The 24,547-nt window shown below is 41.6% G+C and overlaps 2 protein-coding genes across 4 annotated transcripts in view; both read left to right on the top strand.

Annotated features, from left to right (window-relative positions):
* Nucleotides 1-3,751, top strand: part of UBE2V2 (ubiquitin conjugating enzyme E2 V2) — a 29,609-nt gene extending 25,858 nt beyond the window's left edge. For 2 of the 3 annotated variants that reach the window (XM_056330871.1, XM_056330870.1), the window contains one exon: nucleotides 2,885-3,751. In XM_056330871.1, the coding sequence (XP_056186846.1) occupies nucleotides 2,885-3,031 (147 nt within the window). In that variant the 3' untranslated portion in view covers nucleotides 3,032-3,751. The remainder of the gene's footprint in view (nucleotides 1-2,884) is intronic. The other variant, XM_056330872.1, reaches the window with a different exon arrangement.
* A 9,703-nt stretch (nucleotides 3,752-13,454) lies between these two features.
* Nucleotides 13,455-24,547, top strand: part of LOC130145927 (chloride channel protein C-like) — an 81,071-nt gene continuing 69,978 nt past the window's right edge. The window contains 6 exon segments of the mRNA XM_056331492.1: nucleotides 13,455-13,801; nucleotides 14,691-14,771; nucleotides 14,773-14,818; nucleotides 19,880-19,960; nucleotides 20,930-21,105; nucleotides 23,232-23,324. Of these exon segments, the coding sequence (XP_056187467.1) occupies nucleotides 13,509-13,801; nucleotides 14,691-14,771; nucleotides 14,773-14,818; nucleotides 19,880-19,960; nucleotides 20,930-21,105; nucleotides 23,232-23,324 (770 nt within the window). The 5' untranslated portion in view covers nucleotides 13,455-13,508.

Genomic DNA, 24,547 nt, shown 5'->3' with positions numbered 1-24,547 from the left:
AAGTGAGCAGAAGGAAGACAGCATAAAAGCTGAACTGCCAGGCTGAAGACAAGATAATCATTTGGGGGAGTCCCAGAGCAACTGCATTTCCAGCCATTTTTTGCTTACCCAGTCTTTATCTAAGTATTTAATTATATTGGTTTCCTTCCTCAAACCTACTGAAATCTAAACATACCTTTTTCTTATTATCCATGTTGCTTTACCAGTGATTTTCTAAAACAGTTTATTATCATGTGGGCTTTCACCCCCAAGTGCACATCTTTGCTGGTTGGAAATCTTTTGTGGCAACCATTACCTGGTTCTTGACAGTGGTTTTCTGTGGCTGTTTTCTCCCCGGTTTTCTCAGGGAAAGTATTGATTTTTTTTTTTTTTTTTTTTTTAAATTATTGGCAGGTCAGTGACATGTACTGTGATCTCTCCTCAGCTACTTTAGTAGAAAGTATTGTGATTGAGACTAACATGGAAATTTATTAAACTACTGATCTGCCAAAGAACCTGTACCAAAGCATTCAGGGAGTACTCTCACATTTTGTTCCATTTTGCTAAATTGAAGAGGATGTCAGGTTAGCTGCAGAGAAGTATTAACAAATGTTAATGAGTGTGTCTGTATCTGAGAGGGGGAGAAATAAGCTAGAGAAAACATCTGCAGCTATATGCAAACTGAACATGAGATCTGAACCCCTGTTTCTTCTGTTACTATGATACTTAACCACAATGAAGTTTTTCTTCTTTCTGTAGGACCCCATGAGGAAAAATGGTGGTCTCATACATTTCTCATGGCATTTTCTATATGGAGAACAATATTGAGTAGAGTGATTATTTACCGTTCTGACTTGTGAAATGAATTAATGTTGTTCCCTACCTGTTGGGTCAGACTCATTGGATAGAAACTCTGGAGCACCTTTCTTTAATTTTATCTGGAAATATTGGAGAGGAAGAGATCTGTAAGAGCTTGGTGCCTTAAAACAAAGATTCGGTCTAAATGATGCCTTACTCTTAAGCTGCTACTTGATAACACAGGTGATCTCTTGTCAGAATTTCCTTTTTATTCACTGGTGGGTTTATCTAATAGTCTGCTCTTTAAGAAAAGGGAACCTGTTCTCCAGTTGCAAAAATTATTCTGCTGTGATACTGCCTCTTATCTACCACATTAAACCAAATACCCCTTTAAAAAAGAAGTAATTGTAGCCCAGGAATTACAGTGATGGTCTGACTAAAGTGCTTTCAAAACCTTTCTATATTAGCTCATACACTCGTGTATTTTAAATTGGCATGATCTTGCTGCATAATGGAGCTTTCCTTTTGATGCTCTTTTTCTGCTTAATTTATTAACGTTTACAACAGTTATTAAGTAATCTGACTGCCTTTTATACTGTGGTTTGATGATGTTGCTGTCTTTGGCAGCTTTGCTGAGTTTAAGGGGTTCCTGACTCCGTGCAGAACATTATTTGTGTGAAGAGAAACACTTAGAGTCGTGAGCTGTGAATTGGATCAAGGAATCCTGCTTAGGGACTTCTTTCTAAGGTGTTTTTTTAACTGGATGTGTTCTATCAGTTCAGGTCAGAAAGTTGCTCCCCATAAGTTTCATGGTTCACCTGAGGTGATAGGCAGTAGCACTGTTAAAGGAACAAGTGCCTGGTGAGAGGGAGCAAAGTTTCTTGGGTTAGTATTGCTGCCCAAGCCAGCATGTTGTTAAACCTTAGCCTTAGTTTCACCCTACAAAAAGGTTTAGTCTCATCTGGTGTTCTGAAAATAGCTAGCTTCACTTCAAACAATCTAGAAATAAAATACCTGTGTTAATGTTCTTTTTTCTGATTCCAATGTTGTTTTTTTCTTTCAGTTTGCCCTAATTAAGATGGGATAAGAAACTTCTTGATTTTTTAAGCTAAGTCATAAACCAGTGGTTTCCAGCACTTTTATAGCCATGTGGGCTGCCTGTGCTACTCTGCCAATGGAATTCAGTAGCATGCAATAGCCATGTTCCTGCCCACGGCCCTGCTTTGCAGTTGCACAGCTGTAGACCCCTCTGTCTTAAGTTCCTCCTTGCAGGGGCTGGGTAGTCAGGACTTACCCGCTGCCAAAAGAATTTCCAAGCTGACTTTCAATTGCTGACTTTTCCTATGGAAACCTCCCTGTTATAATATAATTGTGTAAATTGTCCCACAGGTTTTATAAACGCATAGGAGAAGTCCCATGTCCTTTCCTTTCAGTTCATATTCAAATTGGTAAGTGATGTACAGTAATCTTCACGGCTCCATAAGATGACTTGCTCTAAGAAGGATGCAAAGAGCTAAGAAATGTCCAAACGTTATGGATCAGTTATTTCAATATTTCAAGCCGTTTCTTATGTGTAGTGACTTGTGGTATCAGAAGCATCATGTAATATTGATGTGAGAGGAATCAATACTTGTAGCAAGGGAAAAAACAAGGGGAATTTTTCCTTTAGAAAGGTATTCTGTGGACTCTTGCATGGCAGGTTCTTTTGAAGAACCAAGGAAAATCCAAGTGTATTTTGGCATAATGAAGGTGACTTTTCTTTTTTTGGGTAACTTGAAACAAATTAACAAATTTTACAAGATAAGGCTCCAGTTTTGTAGTGAACAGTTCGCTGATGTCTTCCTCTCCTCCCTTTCCTGTCCACTAATGTTAGTATCAGCGCAGATGGAAGGGTCCACCTGCATGAATTTTATTGCAGAATCTGATCTGAGTGTAAGTATATGGTGGTTTTCCTTAAAATATTTCTTGAACACAGGAACATTATGCCACAGAGAAAGTGTCAGGGAATGCTTAGACCTGCTCTTAGAAGAATTAGGTCAATAGAATTTGTTTATGTAGAGATGTTCTATTTCATCATTAACTTTAGAACTCTTTCTTCTTTTTCCAGGTGGATGCACGGAGCATACCAGTGTTAGCAAAATGGCAAAATTCTTATAGCATTAAAGTTGTACTTCAAGAGCTAAGACGTCTAATGATGTCCAAAGAAAATATGAAGCTTCCACAACCTCCAGAGGGACAAACTTACAACAATTAATTTTAGCTGATTCTCAAACTTCTGTCTTAAAACAACAACCTTCTACTCATGTTAATGTCTTGATTAAATCTCACAATGCAAACACCCACACATTAAAAGAATTTCAGCTGGTATACATGACCTGGACATTTGTAAGAATATATATAATATATGTATGCCCAATATGTTTTCAGGCACTATGGGAGAAAAAGGCAGCACAATTTTTTTTTCTCTTATCGAGGCACTGTCATTTAAGCATAAGCCTGAAATAGCCTAAAATAGGAATTCAGGTTTTACAAGATGAAAGCATGACAGAAAGTGTCAGATTGCTGTGGAATAATATATGTTTCCAAAAATAATCTCTTGAGAAGGCAAAATATAAATGGCATGCTTTATCCATCTTGCTTAGTAAAAGAGCTGCAGTTAGATTTGTTTTAAAGTAGCAGGTACAGTGATACCATTGCTCATCTTGTTTAATTTTGCAAGGGTGTGGGTGCCGACTACTAGTAGTGTCACAAAGTATGTTCAGGATTGTTTTGATACCTGTATTTATAAAATGGGGGGATTAATTTCTGTTAAGCAGCTCCTGTGTGTTACATGTATCGGACATGGCAAATATTTGTTTACAGTCTTTGTTCTAATAAACCATGCATTTAAGTTTTAGTGAAACAAAGGAAATGTATGGATATGTGATTGAGATTAAAGTTAGTCTTAAAATGTAAATAAAATGTGGAAAGTGTCTGAGGTTGTGCCATTTCTATAATAGTGATGTAACATATGTACAGTAACTTGCAGAAGTAGTGGAAAGCCAGACATAATATTGCTGCTGGTTTTACGTGCACCTTTTATTCTTACCACTTTTATATGCTTAGTTTACTTGAGAGGTCAAAGTATTCTGTTTGTTGCAGGGGAGTAAGTTCTGTCACCTGTAGTACCATTCTTTAGACAAGCTTGCACTGTGCAGATAAGTATGTTTAAAAAGAAAATCCAACCCCCAAAACCAACTCCAAAATAAAAACAAAAAAACCTTGCCTACCCACCTCCCTTTGCCCTCCCCTCCCCTCCAGATTCTTTTGAGAAATGAGCATAACTTTCACTTCACTTACTTGACCTCTAAGCAGTTGTCAGACCACATTGCTGAAGTCCGCCCCTACTTCTCAGTCCTTTGTTTTGCTTTTGCAGTTCCTGCCTTGATTCTTGCTTTTTTGCACCTTTTCTTCTTCTGTGTTTCTTGTCTTTTTCTGTTCCACTTTTGCCTTTTCTGAAACACACAAAAAGGAAGCTTTAATAAAAATTATTCCAGTGGTACAGATCTTCATATTTCCATCTGCATTCCATGTATCGTATCCCATTACACGACTGTCTTTGTAGCTAGAATGCTTTCTGCCTCTCCTGCAGTTGTTCTGTTTTTTTCAATGTATTCTGTCTGGTGGGAACACTGGTTTTAGTTCTGTTACTGATTTCTCATAAGAAAGTAGCCAATGCTATCCTTTCGGAAATTATACCTTCTTTCCTTTCCCACTTTTCCCCCTTGGAGAATGCAAGCCTTTGTTCATTTTGGTAAGAACATGTAACATTGGGAGTGACTTGCCTGTCTGCATTCAAAATTTTATTTGGTGGTTCTTTTGAAAAAGTGAATATAATCAAAAGCCATCAATAGCCAGGTAGCTTTCTTTGATATGCCTTTGCCTATTTCTGATGTAAAGAACAAACCTTTAAAAGCAATAAACTAGGTGGTTTGTTTTTTTTTTTTAAATTGAAAGGTTTAATTAGTATTTGTCAGTTTATGCTTTTTAGACAAATTGGACACTTCAGAATTGGTGAATTTGTAGCTGCCAGCTACCTCCTGTCTGTATTTATATAACGTATCATTTGTGATGGTTTGGCTGAAGTGCATTGCAACAGTTTCTTACTTGATATAATTTGAATGATTTTTATGCCATTAAATCTTTTTTTTCTTACACTGGCACTGCTAATTTATATTTAATCAATTAAAATAATGGAACTGTACAGTTCTAAGAGGTGAATTTTTGGGAAAATTTCAGCATAAACTATTGAGAGAATGAGAAATACTCGTGGACTGTTACATGGTTGGTAACAATTTTAGAGACTGACTTATTCACAGAGCATGAAAAAGGCTGGTTGTTCCCTTGGTTGTATGTGGTGCAGGTTGATTCCGCAGGAGTGATTCCTCCTTGTCTGTAACCGTTTATATCTGTGAAAATTTGCTTATCTAGCTGCCAGCACATAGGTTTTGCAGAAGAAAAATCAAGTGGTGGAGGGAACTGACCTTTTCTCTGACACCAGAGTATGTAATATAAAAGATGGCTATAAAAATATGCCTGCAGTGATTTTTAAGTGTGGTGTTTTTCCATTTTGCTCCCACTGAAATAGTTTCAGTGTAATTAATTATGAAATTTTAAAGTGTCTTTCACTGCTGCATAAAGTTGAGAGCCTCCTCAAAACTCTTACTACCTGAAGATTTTGAAGCACTGCTGCTTACTGTCCTCCACAAAGTTTACGTTGTTTTATAGGTATCCATGTCAGATCAATGCTTACTTAATAATCTGTTTTCTCATGTTCTTGTGGTTTCTCTTGGGTAACCTACTTCGATGCCAGAATTTTATTCTTCCTCTTACAACTATTTAATTTGTGTTATGTTCTTTTGGCAAGATTTTAATTTGCTGTTGTTAGCAAATGTGTGGGTTTTTTCTTCTCAAACCTCTGTACCTCTTGCAAAGTAGAGCACCATTTTAAGCCGTTTTTGTGAGAGACAAAGTGAAAAGGTCTAAATACAAGATTTTTTCAAATTGGATTTGGAAATCTGTATCATGGTGGTGATCACCTGGGCTTTGTGCTCTAAAGCATTACCAAAGGTGTTGTGTTTTGGTTGTTTGAGGGAGGGGTAAGCGTACTGTGAAGCAAAGAAAAAACCCAAAGACCGTATGATTCATGCTTCGCAAACCTTAGGGTACAATGAGCAAGCCTATGGAAATATCCATATTACAAATAACGTGCCTTACTCATTGATAATAAAGTACATAAAATGTTGCAAGGTGTGTACCTACCAGCTGCCTTGATTGCGCTCATCTTCCTGAAAGCAGGTTGAAAATACTTGACGACCAGCAAGAGAAAGTCAGGAATGAAGCCCTCAAACTATCATGAAATAAATGCATAATGCACATTCCTCCTAAATGTTTGGGGATGCCTAAAGGAAAATTTTAGTGCATTCTATGGCAATTGATCAACTATAATAATAGTAATAATAAACTGTCTAATTTAGACAAGTATTAGTGGTTTACATGGCTACTTGCATGGTGAGTTTGTGGAAATGTATTTCCTGTTTAGCTTTTGGGACAGTAATTCAGGGCCTAAAAATATTTATTACACTTCTCTTGCTATCTTTTGATGCAGAAAGCTCGTTTAAGCAGGCGGCTTGGTAATTGTACTGTGACAGAGGCAGGGTGTCTGACTGCTACTTGTTTTTATTCTGACCTCTAGTTTTTGAAAACTGGTATGGCTAGTCTTCACTGCTAGAGAAGAAGGAATAAACTGGTCTAATAAGCAAGTCTGAATCTGTGTTACTGTAACAAAAAAGGATGACTTAAAACTATAGTTGGTCTTCTGTGCAAGTAAAATTCCAGAGAGAAGTGAAGCGGTGGGACAGAATGCTTCTCATACGTTTTTCTAAATAATGTGTACAGAACTCTTGTGAAGCCTAGGAAGATTTCTGAGGTGAGGAGGTATTGGAGGGACATGATGAATGCCTGTGGTCTTTAATAATAATAAATTAAAACCCCAAACCAAACAAAACCCCACCAAACTTGTTAATGCATCTGTGTTAACTCTGCATAATGGAACAATTGTGCGAGAGGGTTTTCTTCTTTTACCTGTTATATGATTGTGTTATTTCCTGAAACAGTGTATTAAATCTTTTCTGTTGCAGACCCTGCTGATCATGGGCTAAAATGATATGAAGGGTATATTGTCTGTAATGCTGGAAGTGTGAATATAACTTATGCTGCTTTAGAAAAACGTAAAAGATCGCTAGCTGATCTCAGCTTCTGTAGGAATGAGTACTCCATTCAATGGGTAAAATACCAGCTTTCTTACCTTAATGCAGTTTATAATGTATTTTTCTTTTTTACTAAATGGACGTGTACCTTCAGCTCAATTGATAAACGGTTGTAAATTAATGTACAGTGAATTCCATTCTATAAACTGTCATATGCCAACTCTCAAGTAGCATTCGCATATTCAAACAATTCCATGATGTTTTTCAGTCTTAACCATTTTAAAATAGTGATACATTTTTAAGGCCTTTTATTATTTATACAAGTGCCAAACTATATAAATTAATAACTTAATGGATTATGTTGAGATAGTGCACAAATAACCAGTGCTTGGGATCTCCTGATATAATGCATGTTTTCTATACTGATTTATGACTTTGCATCATTTCTTAACAGAAGCATCACAACTTTCTGCTTTTAATGTATGCAGTGTGGATGAACTGTAGACATGGTTTTATAATGTATAAACTATGCAGTTGGGGTTTAAAAAACCCTGTATATTTAACTCAGAAATACTGAAGGAATGGCTATGCAGACATAAACAAGGAAGGTTTTCATCAGCTGCTTTGTGCTGCTTCCCACTCTGCTCCCTGATGATGATCATAGATGTGTAGGTATGCTGATTTAACACATTGGCTGTTTTCATTTGAAATTATTATTATATTTTTAAGCATGCAGGAATGAGAAAGGGAAGGCAGAAGGGTTTGATTTCCCTCTGCAATTTCTACTGATAAAAGTTACCAAGAAAACAAGAAACTTGGTAGAGGTAAATGCATTTGTTACTTGACTTGAGAATAGACCATGAAAAAATGGCTGTTTTCCCAGTTGTCACAGGAATAAAAGCTGTTACAAATTGTATGAAAGCAGCTCAAAGAGTAGAGGTGTGAAGTTATCATGGAGATGTAGAGGCGTGTTTCTAGCAGATCTTTCCAGTGTCATGAAAATTGGATTAATACGAGGGTTGAGCCTTGCAGAATGATTTTGGGAGATAAACTAGCACTTGGAACTCCTGAAGTTCAGTTCAGCCTGACAGGACTTAACCTAGTTCTACTGATCTTGTTCACATTTTTTGAGATAGAGCTTAAAATTGTTAAACACTGTGATGAAGTACAGCAGGTTGAGATGACTCGCATTTGTTTTAGGTTTTGATATGCAAAGCTTGCCACCGCCAGGAGCAGTGTAAACCAAAACCATGGCAGCTGTGATGCTGGCAGCTGGCCCTTTTGTTCCCAGGTTAATCGAAGTGATTGGTGATCGGCAGCTTAAAGTTTAAATGTATGCATGCGGTTAATAGTGTCAATACCATTAATGACAAGAGTCTATGCTAAAAGCTCTTTGCTTTTGTCATGGTATCAAGCAAACTGCCAGCAAGCTTGACCCCTGCCTTTTCTGGCCAACAGTTTCTTCCACAGTTTGTTTGCTGGGCTCTCATTTCAGGAAAGCACGTTATTTCTCATCTCTGGGTGGTGTGTTGCACTTTGAACTATGGAACTGTCTGCTTGTGAGAAATTTCTAAAATAACTCCTTGCCACAATGTCAGGATTTGTGGAGACAGCGATAGTCATCTTGGTTTCTGCTTTCTGAAACCGTTTCCTGTCATATGTACAGTTTTTTTCTGTATGAAGATACACAGATTAAAGTTACGATCTTGTATGGTACTACTAGCCTGTAACAATATATTAGATTTGTTACAGCCTTATCAGAAAACGTTTGAAATGTCTGTGTCCTTACAGTCAGCATCAAATGTAAGAGTCATTGCATTTATAGCAAAATTCTCATGCTAAGTTAGTAGTCTTTCATACCTTAAATGCTGTAACTTTGAAGTACTGAAATAATGTGAAATGAATTATAGCCATGATGTTTCCAGGTAGTGATTTTTTTGTATCGCTATTCAATCACTATGGATCGTTATTTTCTTCCTTGAGCTGAAATTCAGATTGTGCATTAAACTCATTATCTAAAATCTTTTGAGTGTCACCTCAATTAGTAGTATAATGGTTTTGATCTTCAGAGTGGGATGCTGTGAATAGAGCACTGCTTCGGAAGCTCTTCATTCTGCCACGCTGCTTTCAATCTGTTAAATAAACTCTGAACCACTCACGTTCCTTAGAGTAGTAACTGTTTTTTCTGGCATTTCAAATACTCTTCACTTTACCTTCGGATTGATTTGGAATTGTTGTGTTACTCAGTGTAAAACTGTTAACTCTCAGTCTCTAATGGTTGACTGTATTTTTGTGATTCTATAATAGCTGTATGATACTTCATATTAAAACAGAAGCCAGCAAAAATGATGCACTGTTTTACTTGACAGATGCACAAATTGCCTACGCTGCAGTAATGAGCTTGTAGCTGAAGACAAGGGGGCAGTGGAGAGAGAAGGAATTCATATAACTTAAGTATATACACCTCCTGACACCATTCAAAAAGTACTTTGTTCTCTGTTTGCATAAAACTGGGGTGCCAAGTAAGTATTTGCTTGGGTTTTTACAGGCTTGCTACTACACAGCTGAAATTATGTTATATAGCCATCTGGATACACAGGTTATTGGTAATTGGTGTCCAGGTAGGAATGATTTAGTACAACCGTAGCAAGAATTGGAGTTCTGGTGTAGGTGCATTTATGTGTAATAGCTGGATTCTAATTTATGTCTGTACTATTCAAAGACAAGTGGATTCAAAGACCAAGTGTTCTGGAATTAAACTCATGCTGTATTGCTAATGCTGTTTGGTGGGTAGTTCTTACTTGCTAATTTAGCAATGTATGCACATACTCTCACACTTAAAAAACATTTAGGCAAATAAAACTGTTGCTCCTTCCCACTTGCTTGGAAGAGGAGTTAGATGGGGTAGCTTAAAACTGTGTGTTGGAATGGCCAGCTAGTGATAGTCATGTGGTAGCTGCCTTTCTTCTGTTTGCCTCCCCTCACCTGTAACCCACCAAGATTGCCAAGTAGCAGTGGTCCAGTCCTTTGCTGATCTTTCCGATTTCAAGGGAGTCCTTTCCAGTCCTGGCTGGAGGCAGCCTAGCTCAGTGTGCTTACGTGACCGAGGAGGAGAGCGCCGCGCTGGTGCCTGCCTACCCTCCGCACTCTGCCCTCGCCCTTGCGCGAGGAGGCCCATGGTCTGCATGGAAGCTGCTTGGGAGTAGAACAAGGAGCTCTATGGCTCCCTAATTGGGGTCTTGGCAACTTGAAAGCATGCTTTTTCCCCACATTGGTATTTCATAACTCTCCCCCAACTAAGTCAAATTGAATTTATAACTTCAGTCCTTAAAGCACATGCTGAAGTTAAGTGTGTAGCTACTAGCTTTGTGGTGACGAACACAGAATATAGCCGCCTCCTTGCCTCCAAAGCAGCAGTTCCCAGTTAGACTGTGATCCCTCTGACATAAGAAAACTTGCAAGTAAGGTAGCAAGCCTTGCAAAAGCAGGTATAGAGCCTTGTAGGTGCAGGTATCAAAGTCAGAAATGAGTGGAAAACCTGGGAGCTGCTCACAGCCTGACTTAAACGCTCTCCTCGGGGTAGGGGTAGGGGTGGGAATTTAATACTTTCTCAGTGCTGGAAGATACTTTAATCATTGCCTCTGGTTGCCTTTGTCTATGGCAAAGTTGGAATTAAAAAACTGTTGGATAAGTGGACACATCCTTGTGTGATGTTTGGAGATGAGGATTCACTGCAGAAAGCAGGACAATCCTTAATGCAGACTTTACAGAACTGGTAATACACTCTCCAAAATACTTTCAGAAGAAAGATGAAAGCTCATGTTCAGCACTGGGAGGTCTGTGTGTATGTCTGTGTGGGAGCAGATTTAACAATGACAGCCAAAATGCAGAGTTTTTGGGTCAAGTTCTGACAGGGCAGTTTAGTATGTACTTCTAGCAGCGGAATTTCTGGTACAGAACACTTTCACAACCCCGATCTGCATTTGCTTTCTTCATTTAAGTATTCTGAAAATAACTTTTTCTGTTAAGGAGGGAAAATGTCATCAGGTTTCATTGTAAAATAATGAATGAATGCCCTGTGTTTGTACATATTTTGTAAGGCTGGGTCTGTCCTCTGTAGATTTGTCTCAACTCCTGCATCTCTGGGATGCAGCTGTGCCCCCCTTGCAATCTCAAATGTCTCTGCTTTTTGCCTTCTCACTTTTGGACCCTGACCATGTGTGCACTGCTTCACAGAGGCTCATGAAGTGTGTTTCAGATAAGTGAGTGTACTGGTGGGTTTAAATTAACTATAGAGGAGTCTGTGGGGAAAAAAAAATTAGGGGTCAAAGTTTGAAATACCATTTTCATTCTTTTTTTTTCTTTTTCTTTTTTTTTTTCATTAACACTTTGAATGCATGAGTGGGTGCCTGTGAGAATCTGCAGTATAGCCGAGCCACTGCTGCAGAGACTGGGTTGAATGCGTGCCTCACGGAAGAGGAGGGGTCAGCTTCAGTTTTTCTGGCAACTGGGGACAGCAAAGACAAATGTTCAGGTATGCTGTTAGGGATGGTAATGGTGTTCCTGTCTGAGGGAAAACTGCCGTCCTGTTTATATAAAAAACCACCATAACATGGAATGAGGTGTATCTGTGTTGTCAGTGAGCAGAATGACTTAGCCTCATCCCTTGCCCCTAGAAAGGTAGCTTTAGTTTCGGGGGCTGGTGGATGGTGCCCCCTTCTGTGTTCATCAGTGGATTTTGTATTTCTGTTCACACTGCAATCCCAGATCTATTTGCCTATACTAGTTTGATCTAACACAAGTAGAAAAATGGCATCATACAAATCCCCATGTTGCAGAAATAAAGAAATGTGCTAAATAGACACCTTGTGGTAGCCAGGCTGGGCACCCCTGCATGAAGCAGTGTGTGTATGTGGGGGCGGTCCTAGCCAGGAGCTCTCTCAGGTGCCTGCTTTTCTCATCTGGGCTCTGTTTTCCTTTGCTCTGTTTTAAACTTGGAATATGATTAGTTAAACCCAGCTTTTGTACAAACGCTGATTAGCTTGTACAATATGTTTTTGTGCTTAAACCCAAAACTAAGGTCTGAGCTAGTCTAATAAAGTGCTTGCCACTTTTTAGATAACAAGTCAAAATCAGAGTGAGGACTTGGCTATTCCTCCTCAGTTCACCTTTGACTTGAGTGATTTAATTGATTACACAATGTGTGTTTATTGTCAGATAACTTCTCTGTGGATGTATTTGGTGGCAAAGATAAATTTATTTCCCTACACCTGTAAGGAAAGTAACATTAACTTTTCTGATGCATTTACTGTTGCTTGTAGCCATTCACATAGTTTCCAGGAAAAACTTCTGAAGTCTTTGGTTTCTATGTAGATCATGTCTCCAATTTTTTTTTTTTATTTTTTTTTTTTCTCCTTAGGCTGAGAGTTGCCAGGTCTTGAATTTGCATAGTACTTTTGAAATGCCTAGAACAAAATGCCTGACTGAGCTGGCAAACCCCACAGTCATGGTATAAGAAGTTGGACTTGGGCTATTGCTATATTCCTGATGTGGAGGTGCCCCCTGCCCTGGGCAGTATTGCCTTGACAATATGTTTCATTACATTTGAAAAGTGTGGGTCACAAGGAAACTTTCAGCATTGCAAAATCATAGGTCAAAAGCCTTGGCTTCAGATAATTTGCATGTGGCTTTTGTTCTCTCTTGCCATTTAGTTACTCACTACCTGACAACGGAGGAACTATGTATGTTTCCTCATTATCTGAGATGAGACCTTTCCAAATTGGTCCACACGCTAGTAAGTGGAAAGCAGCAGCAATCTTCTCTACTCTGTCTTTGGTAACAAAAACACGCCTTGGAGGTGGCAAACGTGCGTCATGTTACTGATTTGTCTTTACAGTAAATATTTGCTATGCATCAAGTCTTTTTCTGCTTTGACTGAACTGTCAGCTTGCAAGCTACCTTGGGTAAAGTAGCCAAGCTGTAGTGAGTTTGGTAGTCCAGCAAATGAGTTTTACCTTTCTAAAAAGAAAATTGACATGTAAATTCGAAGGCAATTGTGTTAGAGAATAAGCATTTTTAGGGTGCTTATATAATACTGAGAATTTGGGGTCTAACTGAATGTTACTGCAACCTAGATTTTAATTTATTTAAATTGTGTGATTAGATAGTGGATCAAGATCTTTGGACAACTCAAAGCACAGCAAGTGATCGTATTTTAAAACAGACAAAGCCCCTATGGCTTAAGTGTTCCTGTCCTCTGAACAGCCTGCAAGGATCTGGTGCAATAATCTTGTTACAGTGGTCAGTCTGTTCTTGGAGTGACTTCTTCACCAGAGAGCTCCAGCTCAGACAACTTTTCATTGCTTTGACTGTGACAGCTAACCAAGGCCAAACACAAACCAGCCAATCTCTGTGCCACAGCTACTCCATCCTTGGGTGGCTTTCCATTCATCTCAGTCTCAAGGAGACTGTTCTTGGGCTCACATGGTCTTGTTGGCTTCCCAAAGATTCTTGGAGGCCACTGTAATGCCATCACTTTTTTCCCATAGGACACATGTGGAAAATGGTGAAGAGGAGATGTTAATGGCAGAAGATCATGGGCCTGATCTGATTCATTCTCAGGATCTTAGGAGGCAATGCAGCATCAGGAGAAGCAGTTTTGCATATTATCACTGCAAGGAGGGGGAGAGAGAACACCTGATAGCCCATGAGAGTTTGGATTATTTGCCTTTACACAGTAAAGTTTGTAAGAAGTGGCTACAAGAGAAAACGAACAGGTAGACTTACCTTAAATACTCTTAAGGTGCCTGTAAGCTATGGGTAGTTCGGACAATCCAGGGAGATGCCTGATAGCAGAAGGAATTAAGAAAACTTTATTTATTGTTTCTACTGAGGAAGACGCTTCAATAGTATGTAGAAGGGAGCCAAGTGGCAAGCAAATTTGATGAAGAGCATTTTTTGAAAGTGCTTATGCCTTTGCTCTTGACAAATTCTTGACTATGCAAAAAATATGTTATTAACTACTCAATTTATAAAACATAAAAGGATGAGACTTCGCAGAGGTTTGGGGGAATGTTGTCTTACTGAGACTTTTCTTGAAATTCACTGCCTCTTAGTGTAATGTCCAGGAAACATGCTGTTTGAATTTCAGTAGGGGTGCTGTAGTCCTAAATGATACTGGAAATAAATCAGTAATTACTATTGGTTCACATTTATTATTTGAAGTGTAAATTTAGTAAAAACATAAGCTAGAGGTAAAGGTTTGCACACTTATATGATTGGTACTCTGCATTAGTTGCAATAGAAGAAAACAGGAATTACTTTGAAATGAGTTCCAAGTGCTCTACTGAATGCTTAATTACTGAGTCACATAATTGAATTTTGAAATGGCAACAAACAATTAGCATCTGAAAGCAGATTGCACTGCTACTTATATATTTAAAAAAAACAAAACCAAAAAACCCTGTGTTCCTTACTCAAATGGAAATGGCTTTCACCTGAAGGTAGAGTTTTGTTGAGTCTACACTTTTTAAGGGGATGTTGGCAAAAGCAGTCACGGTTAATATCAAAGTGCTCTAAAAACGGAACTTGCATGTTTGTGAGAGGAAGCATGGGAAATAGACCTGTGCTGTAGGCTGGGAGGTAACTGTGTTCTCCTATTTCTAGAAAAGAGTGGGATCAATGGCTGCTAATTGGGCTAATTGGAACAGCAGTTGGGACACTGGGGGTTTTGATTCATCAGATAATTGAGTCTCATCAAATTGAAATGGGACCTGGTGGAAAATTACCTGCAGGTGAGCAAGAGTGACCTCTTCTATGTTTGTTTATTAGAAAACACACATCATGAAGTTTTAACTGACTAGAGGTTCTGTCTCTCTAGGTGGGTGTGGACACTAAATATCCTGTGGTGCTTTGTGTAGGTATGCTTTGATATACTGTGCAAGAACTTAACCTATAGTACAGTATAATGTTTGATGATGTTCTTGTCATGAGATTGATGAAGGCAGTCTTTAAAATATTCCTCTTTCTCTTCCCCCTTGTACCTAAGGGGCATGTGCTGCTTTAGGTATGGTTGATGTCCAAGGGAAGGGATTAAGTTTCTCTTAAGGTGCTCAGTGAATGTGGACCCAGTGTCAGATATGTTGTTTATTTGTGTGTCTGGGGCACCTATCTTTTGCTAATGCTGTAATAGATTATTGTTGAATGATTAATTTGTCCTTGATGGGTATCATCATGTCTGTGATAATTGGGATGGTGGTGGTAAAAATCACTGAGTGGCTAAAACCAATATAAATGTTAAGGCATCTCTGACCCTGACTGGTTTTTCCTCTTACCTGTGGAGAGAACCAAGTGGTAAAATTTTTGCCTGGTTTGTGGTATCTATGGTAGATAGTATGAATAACAAAGAGCTTCTTGTAAGAAAGGGGCTTTGAGCTTTTATTCCCACTGAACCCTGACCAGGGGGAGCTGGGCACCCTGTCAGCTGGTGCTGGGGGCAGCCTGTGTAACCATCATCCATGGCATGCAGCCAGCAGATGCAGCACTTTATGCAGAGGGGGGGCCAGGGTCTGGGCTGACAGTGCTTTTGGGCTCAGCAACAGTAGCAAGGAGCTGCCAGAGCTGGTCTCCAGAACCTGGGGCAGAAATTACCGCTGAATTAGCAGAGGCTACAACCTCTGAAGTGACCTCTGGAGATCATCTAGTCCAACTCCCTGCTAGAGCAGGTTCACCTACAGCAGGTTGCACAGAGCCTCATCCAGGCGGGTTTTGAATGTCTCCAGAGAAGGAGACTCCACAGCCTCTCTGGGCAGCCTGTGCCAGGGCTCTGTCACCCTCAAGGTAAAGATGTTTTTCCTCACATTCAGAAGGAATGTCCTGTGCTGCCGTTTGTGCCTGTTGCCCCCTGTCCTGTCGCCGGGCACCACTGAAAACAGCCTGGCCCCGTCCTCTTGACACTCGCCCTTAAGATATTTGCAGACATTGATAAGGCCCCCTCTCAGTCTTCTCTTCTCCAGGCTGAACAGGCCCAGCTCCCTCAGCCGTGGGCCTTTCTCAGGCTTAACCTAGAGCAAGCTCCCCAGGGAGGGTGCAGCTCTCTGTGGCTGTGGGCAGTGCCTGTGACCTCTCGCTGAGGCTGGAGCACAGCAGATGGGCTCCTGGTCTGCACAGATATGGTGGGATAGCTGATGCTGCTGGAGTGCTGCAGCAGCTCTTTAGGAAGGGCAGACTGGGACGGTTAGGAGTGGCAGTTGCTCTGTTTTGTGGGAAAGCAGTGGGAATGCATGGAGCTCTGCCTTAGTACAGGTGAGAGTAAGCTGTGAGCTTGCAGATCAGGGTTGGAGGGCACACTAATATGTGTGATGTTGCGGGTGTCTGCTATAGACTGCTGGCTCATGAAGAATTAGACAAGGCTGTCTTCAGGCAATTGAAAGAAGTCTCATGGTCCCTGGCCCAGATCCTTGTGGGATTCTTTAGCCAATCATCCCAATATCTGCTGGAAGGGGAACACAGCAGGGCACAAGCAATCCATTAAGTTTCTGGAGTGCATTGATAACAGCTTCCTGATAGATGATCAAGAAGCCAATGAGGTGACATGCTCTGCTGGACCTTGTACTTACTGACAAGGAAAGACTGGCCAGTGATGTGAAGGTTGGTGGCAGCAGTGACCATGAGATGGTGACATGTGGGATCCTGAGATGAGGGGGAAAAAGCAAAAAGCAGGACCACAATTCTGGACATCATGAGAACACTTTAGTCTACTCAGGGATCTGTTGGAAGAATCCCAAGGATCCCAAGGGAGACCATCCTGGAGAGAATAGGGACCAAGAGAGCTGGTTGGTTTTCAGGGATTATCTCCTCCATAGTGAAGAACAATCCATTCCAATGAACTGGATATCAAGCAAAAGGTGGCAGGAAGCTCCTCACAAAACTCAAACATAGAAAGGAAGCACACAAGGGGTGGAGGCAGGGACAGGTGACCCTGGAGGAATACAGAGACACTGTCTGAGTGTGCAGGGATGGGGTTAGGAAAGCCAAAGTGTACCTGGAATTGAATATGATCAGGGATGTTGAAGGGCAACAGGAAAGGAAGGTGGTATTTACCGGTACATCAGCAGTAAAAGGAAGACTAGGAAAAACATGGGCTGGTTGTTGAACTGGGTAAGGAACTTGGTGACAAAGGACTTGGAAAAGGCCAAGGTACTCTATGCCTTCTCTGAGGGAGGTGGTTGATGTCATTGTGAGGCCACGCCCAATTATCTTTGAAAGGTCATGGAAACTGAGGAGAGAATCCTGAGGACTGGAGGAAGCCAGTGTCATTCCTGTCTTCAAGAAGGATCCAGAGAACTACAGGCTAGTCAACCTCATCATGACCCCAGGAAGATGACACAGCAAATAACCCTGGAAACCATTTGTAAGTGTATGAAGGACAAGAAGGTGATTGGGCATAGTCAGTATGAATTTAGTGGGTAACAATCTTGTACTAATGAGATGACTGGAACAGTGGATGTTCTTTATCTTGACTTCAGCAAGGCTTTCATCACTGTTTCCCGTAACATCCTCATAAGACAAACTGGTGATGTATGGCTTACATAAGTGGTCAGTGAGATGGATTTAAAACTGGCAGAACTGCTGGGCTCAAAGCATTATAGTCGGTAGCACAAAGTCCATCTGGAGGCCAGTCAGCATTGGTGTACCCCAGGGGTCAATACTGGGCCAGATACTGTTGTGGATATCCTCACTAATGGCCTCGATGGTGCGTGTGCTGGGCCAGGTGCTCACCAAAGCCACTTTATCACCTTCCTCCTCAGCCAGACAGGGAAGAGAAAGCACGACAAAAAGCTCGTGGGTCGAGGTAAGGGCAGGGAGCAATCAACTCAGCAATTACTGTCACAGGCAAAACACTCAACTTAGGGAAATTTATTACCAATCAAATCAGAGTAGGGTAATAAGAAATAAACCCAAAACTTAAAACACGTTCCCCACACCCCTTCCTTTGCTTCCCAGGCCTAACTTCACTCCCAAATTCTCTCCCTCCTCCTCCCCAGCGGTGCAGGGGGATGGGGAATGGGGCTGGGGTCAGTCCATCACACGCTGCCTCTGTCGCTCCTTCCCCCTCAGGGGAGGCTCCTCACACTCCACCCCTCCCCGTGGGAGACAGCTCTCCATGAATTTCTCCAGTGTCAGACCTTCCCGTGGGCTGCAGCTCTGGGTCCCCAATGGGGTCACAAGTACTGCCAGCAAACCTGCTCCAGCCTGGGCTCCTCTGTCTACAGGTCCTGCCAGGAGCCTGCTCCAGTGTGGGCTTCTCACAGGGTCACAGCCTGCTTTGGGCATCCACCGGCTCTGGCATGGGATCCTCCATGGGCTGAGGGGCACAGCCTGCCTCACCATGGTCTTCACCACGGGCTGCAGGGGAATCTGCTCCGGCACCTGGAGCCCCTCCTGCCTCCCTCTGCGCTGGCCTGGGGCTCTGCAGGGCTGTTGCTCTCACAGTCTCACTCCTCTCTGGCTGCAGGTTGCTGCTCAGTTCATCCCCCCCTTGCTAAATACGCTGTCCCAGAGGCGCTACCGCCGTCACTGATGGGCTCGGCCTTGGCCAGCGGCGGGTCCATCTTGGGGCCGGCTGGCGCTGGCTCTGTCAGACATAGGGTAAGTTTTTATATGCTTTCCTCGTGGAAAACCTATAGTACTTGGAATATTATTTCCTTGGGGTTTCTTATATATAAACTATGTCTATGTTTATAAAATATATAAACAGTGGATGAATACACATGCATACATGTGTATACACATGCATTTGTATGCATATACATGCATGTGTGTATATACACACTAAAGTATAAATAAGGAATATACAGAAAGAAACCACAGTTTGATTCCAGGGTACCACAACAACCATTACACATGCTGTTGGTCCTGTCATAATATAAAATTTGTCCTGTTGTATTAAACTCATACAAAGAGACACAGGAGGTAAGCTCTCACAGGCTCTGATATCAGTACAAACATGTAATTCCTGCCCTGGAAGGCCTTCCCATCTAAATACCACCTTCAGCTGCAGATGAGCAAAATTCATTTTCGCGCACTTTGCTGTTTGGGTGTGCGGCATGATGTGCTTGCAAAAGCCTGTATGGGACAGGCTGCCGGGAAGGCTGCGGTGGCTGGCTGTGACGCTGCGACCTCAGGAGTGGAAGGGCTGTGCTTGACCTGCACACACAGTGAATCACTGCTGGGCGCTGGAGAAGGTGGCAAAGTGTGTGGGAGCTGAGGAGTCGTGGAGAACTGCAGTCAGAACAAGCACAGAGAAACAAACTGAAAACCCAGGGAGACTGAAACGTGTTTTTTAAATGTGAGAAGGCCTAGTATGAGAAATGTCCTTTTGGTTAAAATAAAGCGGGAAAGAGCTTGCTCACATATATTCTGTCTACTAGTAACAGCTGGAAATTCATGAAGGTAAGTACTGATTTAAGACTTTGAAGCCTTCATTCAGGCAAAATGTCTCCTGAAGACACCATATAGAGACACCATTTAGTGTTTTCTTGTGCATGTTCTTAAGGTCCTTTACCTCTGCTTCTGACCTGAAAAGGGCCTTGATGAGTAACAACGGGTCCTTTATAGTGTTTTTAAAGATGGGCAAGAAGTCCTGGAAAAAAGCCATGACTTGAATCTGAAAGTCATCGTTCACCTTACTGTTACTCATTCCCATCCTTCTAAAGAGCCTGCACTGCTTGCCTGTTTTGGTTTTTCCCTGTGGTACGCTTTCTGCCTACAGAAATCTGTGGGGCAAAAGATGATGGAAAAGCAGGACGTGGTCTGTGGGTGCCAATGCAGTAATCTGTTTGCCAGCCGGGCAGGATGGCGACATTCACGTGAGCTGGCTGTGTGCGCTTGAGTCAGGGCTGGCCATGGTGGTTCTGTGGTCAGCCTCAGTGCTGGTAAGTGCTAAGTGTCCTACACAGCAAGCCTGTAACGCTGTGATAAACCAGATCTCTTGCCCTTCCAAATACTGGTTAATTCAGTATTTCATTTAAAAACTCCCCTCTATTATACAACCCCATTGGAGCGGTCTGTCTTGGCCTTCGGCCTACGGCTGGATTCCACTGCCCGTAACTTGTATAAAAGTGTCTGGGGTGAAATCAGTGGTGGTGGCGATGCAATTTACACTTAGCATGTGGTGTTTATAAAATAAATACAAGTGGCAGCTGGTATAACTTGTGAAAACTCAGTGTTTGGAAGGGGCCTAAGCCAAAGACCATCAGTCCATATAAAAGTTACTGTTGGTTTTAGATTGATCTTTTAGCTGTGCTATGTGGGTATCCCTTGTAGCCCAGATCAGTACTTTTACAAGGCAGCAGGGCTAAAACATTGAGTGTTTCTGTCATTTACTGTCCTGCTGTGTTCAACTTAATTATAGACAGGCAATTAACAGCATAGGTGAGAGAAAAAGTGAATGTTTTACTGAACTTACCCTGAAATCCAGCAACAGTAGAAAAAGGGAGTTTGCTGTTATGTGAGTAATAACTGATTGGTTTTAAGCTATCTAAAGTCTGAACTGACAAACCACACAGGTTCACGTGTACACCCTGCCCCGCAGACAGCCTGTGCAAAGGCAAGAGGCTGGTTGCCTTCAGGCATCGGCAGGCATGGCAGGGTGCTGGGGCAGGGGCCCTCATCAGCTGTTTTCTTCTCTCATTACCCCCAGTACACATATAGCAATGCTGTTGGGAGCTTGAATTTTTGTGTCTAGCCAGAAGTTATATGTGTATCTACATCATCTGTTAATTCTGGGACAGTTTGTTTGTGGACAGAGCAAGGTGAGGGCTGGATTTAAAAACTCTGACTCATCTAACATCAGCATCTAATGATTGTTGATTCTGTTTCTCTCTCTCTCTCTTCCCCCCAAGTTCTTTTGCCCAGCAGGGTCACCATTGGGCTTGCCAGAAATCATCGGGTATTTGAATGGGACTTCTATTCAACATTTTTGTAACATCAAGACCTTTTCAGGGACATTTGTCTCATGTGTGCTGGCTGTAGCCTCTGGGCTGTTCTACGGGCCAAAAGGTCCCATGATCCATTTGGGGTATGAAATAGCAGACAAAAGTTAAAGCTATCAGGCTGATGGTGTGGGTTTGCAATGTATGTCTTGGTGGCAACACTGGCTTAAAAAATACCCTGCGCTGGGAGTGCTTTTCACCTCTGCTGTCCCTTCCTTTGCATTAGCACAACTATTCATGCCATGCAGTGAAGAAAAACATTTTTCACTGTGTGTTTTAAATACTGGCTTGGTTCCCTAGTACGATTCCCTGTTGAGACTCAGCAAGTAGTTATCTGGACAACTGCAGTCCATTTTGTTTCTGAAAAGCAACCCATCCCACAGCTATGGCCTGCCAGCTCCTTTGCATCTCGTACAACTGCTTTTACTTACACCAAGTCTGTATAAAAATAAAGCCAGTCTCAAGTGGCTGTGCACAAAAGGGGCAACAATTTTACAGCCACCTTGCAGAAGTGCTGAAGTGGCTGTGTAAGGCACGCAGTGATGGACAGCCAGGCCCTTGGGACCCATGTTTCCAGCTTACGAACACGGCAGCCACAGATGTCAGCTAAGGGCGACCGCAGAAACCAGGCACTGCTTCGCAAAGCTCTGCAGATGGCAAATTGCAGGTCAGGTTGGATCTGCTTGTTGTTCATGCAGTAGTGTAATACAATGTTTTCTAGGTAGGGAAAAGCAGACTTTATAGTCCGTTTGAAGGATAATGACTTTATCCCCAGCCCTTGCTATACACAAAGAAAGAGAATCCCCATCATGCTGTAGAAAGAAGGGGAAAGGACGGTTGCCCAGTCCTGCTCTGTAGGTCAGAGCAATTCTTAAAATTTGCTCTGTTGCAATACAGCCAAATTTAGTAACTGCAGGCCAGGTTTTGGGCTTTGCTGTTTTGGTAAGTGAGATAGTTTCCTGTATTCACCATTTGGAGGATAATCCTGCTGCACTTGATTACCACCATCATTAAACTGTATCTTGAGCTGAGATGGCAAAATTAGTCCTTCCTAATATGATACAGATTGTTTGTTGGCCGGTTTGCTGTTTTATTTCTGATCTTTTTTGGGTTTGGAAAGTATTCATCCCTGAGGTTTGTTCTCTTCCTCTTCACCACCCTGACCAAACCTACCCTCCTCCCCAACACCCTTTCACATTTGCTGTTACTCTATGGGTTTATATTTATTTATTCATTTGGACGGAGGTGCAGCAACCTAGGGGATGACTCAGATGTTCAAAAATAGGAGTGCATGGTTAGTCAGAGGCAGCCACAAACCTTCCAGACAATGATTACCAAGGTTTAGCTCTCCCTTTAGGTATCTTTTGTTTTCTTTGCTTTCAGACATTTGTCTCCAGGAGCTCAGAGACTGCAGCTGTAATTTTTTTCCCCCTTTGTGCTGGGTTGGTAACAGTGATGCATGAGCCAAAGGATTGAATCATATTTCCATGAAGAAAGTCAGCATGGTATTAACATGATGCCTTTTTAAAATGTAGGAATTAAGAGCTAGTTTAATTTAATTTATCTGGAACCATCCACCATTTTTATTAAACATAAACACACGTAAGTTGCTAAAAGCCTCTGAGACATTCATTAAGGCTCCTAATTTAAGTCTTGTAGAAAAGTCTTCCAAGACTATACAATGAATAGTTTTTTCTTTTCACTAAGGGTTTGGATTCCCTCCCCGCCCGCCCCCCCCCCCCCCCCTTTAAATGTAGTTTGAAGTGCTGCCTGGGAACACACTGTAATAATTTAAATCATTACACATATTCTGTTAGAAGCAGAGCTGTTCTGGCTGCCATGGTTGTTAACCTGGGAACAGATGACTGAAATGACGGACTGTAGTCTGATGTGTCACCACACTTGGGCAGACATTAACATGCAGTTCTTCAAAAGGCATTTCATGGTCTATCATCACAACACTTCTCTCAAAAGAGACATTTAAGTCTCTGAGTCAAGAATCTGAAAGTCTTTAGTAGCCTCCTCCTTTATGTCAACAGGACTTTGCATATTTGAAAGATGTGTTCATGTTTTCCATGTTTAAATCTGTTGAAACCAATCTAGGTTTGCTGCTGCACGCCAGCTAGGGCTCTGCCCTCCTCTGCCTTTAATCGTGGCTGATTTATGAATAATTTACTGAAGAGTGCTCTCAATTATACAACATCACTTTTAGTGCTCTCCTGGGTTGCGGCCTGAGCCAGCTGCAGTCAGACACCCTTGGCGTCCACCTCCCGATCTTCACCACATCTTGGAATTCAGCTGATAAGTGATGGGCAGAGCTGTGGGGCCCTGGGGGGGCTGCCCCACCACCCACCCTTGGTGCCCCGGGGGTGTGCGGCAAGTCACTGTTGAGCCCTTTGCATCTGGAAGGGGAATACAGATACCGCTCCAGCAATCTTTCAGCCTTCCTGCTGTTTGTCACTTTGGAATGGGGAAAAAGCCACCGGCTCTAATTGAAAATAAGTTGTTTAATTAAACAAAGGTCTTTAGTCAAAACAAAGTTCACAAGTTGCTTTATTGAATGCCTGTGAAATAATATGTTAATACTGAAGACCTTCTCCCATTGCCTTCTGGGTTGTAAAAGGAGGGAGAAAGATGCAGGACTTTTACACATGGCCTTTATCCTCAAATCAGTGATGCTGTCCCAGGAAAAAAAAAGAGATGATGGAGATTGCACAATGTGCCCGGGGGGCCCTTGCTGTATTTTTCTAGTTTTGAAAAAGTAAATTTTTTGTGACACACTTTTAATACGGCTCTTCTCTGCTCATGTGTGTCTGAGATAACTCTGGTAAGCTCTCTTTTGTGAAATTAATGAGATTAGTTTCCAGACGAAGAAATTACAAACCAGTTTGTGTCTTCTGGATGGTATTTATTGTCATCTTGACATACAAACTTCTATACGATACCATTTTTTTCCTAAAGCAAGGAAAAAATGAAAGACCCCCATGTGTTAATTTCCCAAAGAAATACAAGGAATTCAAATGAACAGTCACTGTGAACTATCTGTAGCTTAAAAGAAAATCAAAGGGAAGATATGGAATCTCTTTTGCCTTTAGCCTTTTAAGATCGGTCATTTAAATAAATCTGAGACGTGCTGGTTAAGCAAAATGTTAGTCATGGAAGAAATCGGCAATTGCAGTAAGAGAAGCAGCGAGAACTTTTGTTTTTCTCTGCAGCATCCAGTTATAGTATAATTAGAAAGAAGTGCTAGCTTGCAGTTGGGAGCCATCCTGGGAGAGACAAATTCTGTGGGAGTCCCCTTCACAGAGGGAGTTGCTGGTGAGCAGCAGAGACAAATTTCAGTCCGAGTGAGACCTTGCTTCTTTACAAAGACCAGGACAAAAGACTTCCACTCTCCTGGTATCTTTTGGAGTTAAGTAAGCTCAAGAGATGTACCCTCTCGGAGTACAGTCACAGGCAGAGGTATAACTCAGCAAGCGTTAGGATACTGAAGGATCTTAAGGCATCCCTCCATCGGGCAGCTGTAAT

Source organism: Falco biarmicus, chromosome 3, assembly GCF_023638135.1.
Source record: "Falco biarmicus isolate bFalBia1 chromosome 3, bFalBia1.pri, whole genome shotgun sequence".
In the NCBI taxonomy this organism is placed as follows: Eukaryota; Metazoa; Chordata; class Aves; order Falconiformes; family Falconidae; genus Falco; species Falco biarmicus.
Note: the sequence above shows the minus strand (reverse complement) of the source record. Positions and strands in the feature narration are given on the sequence as shown.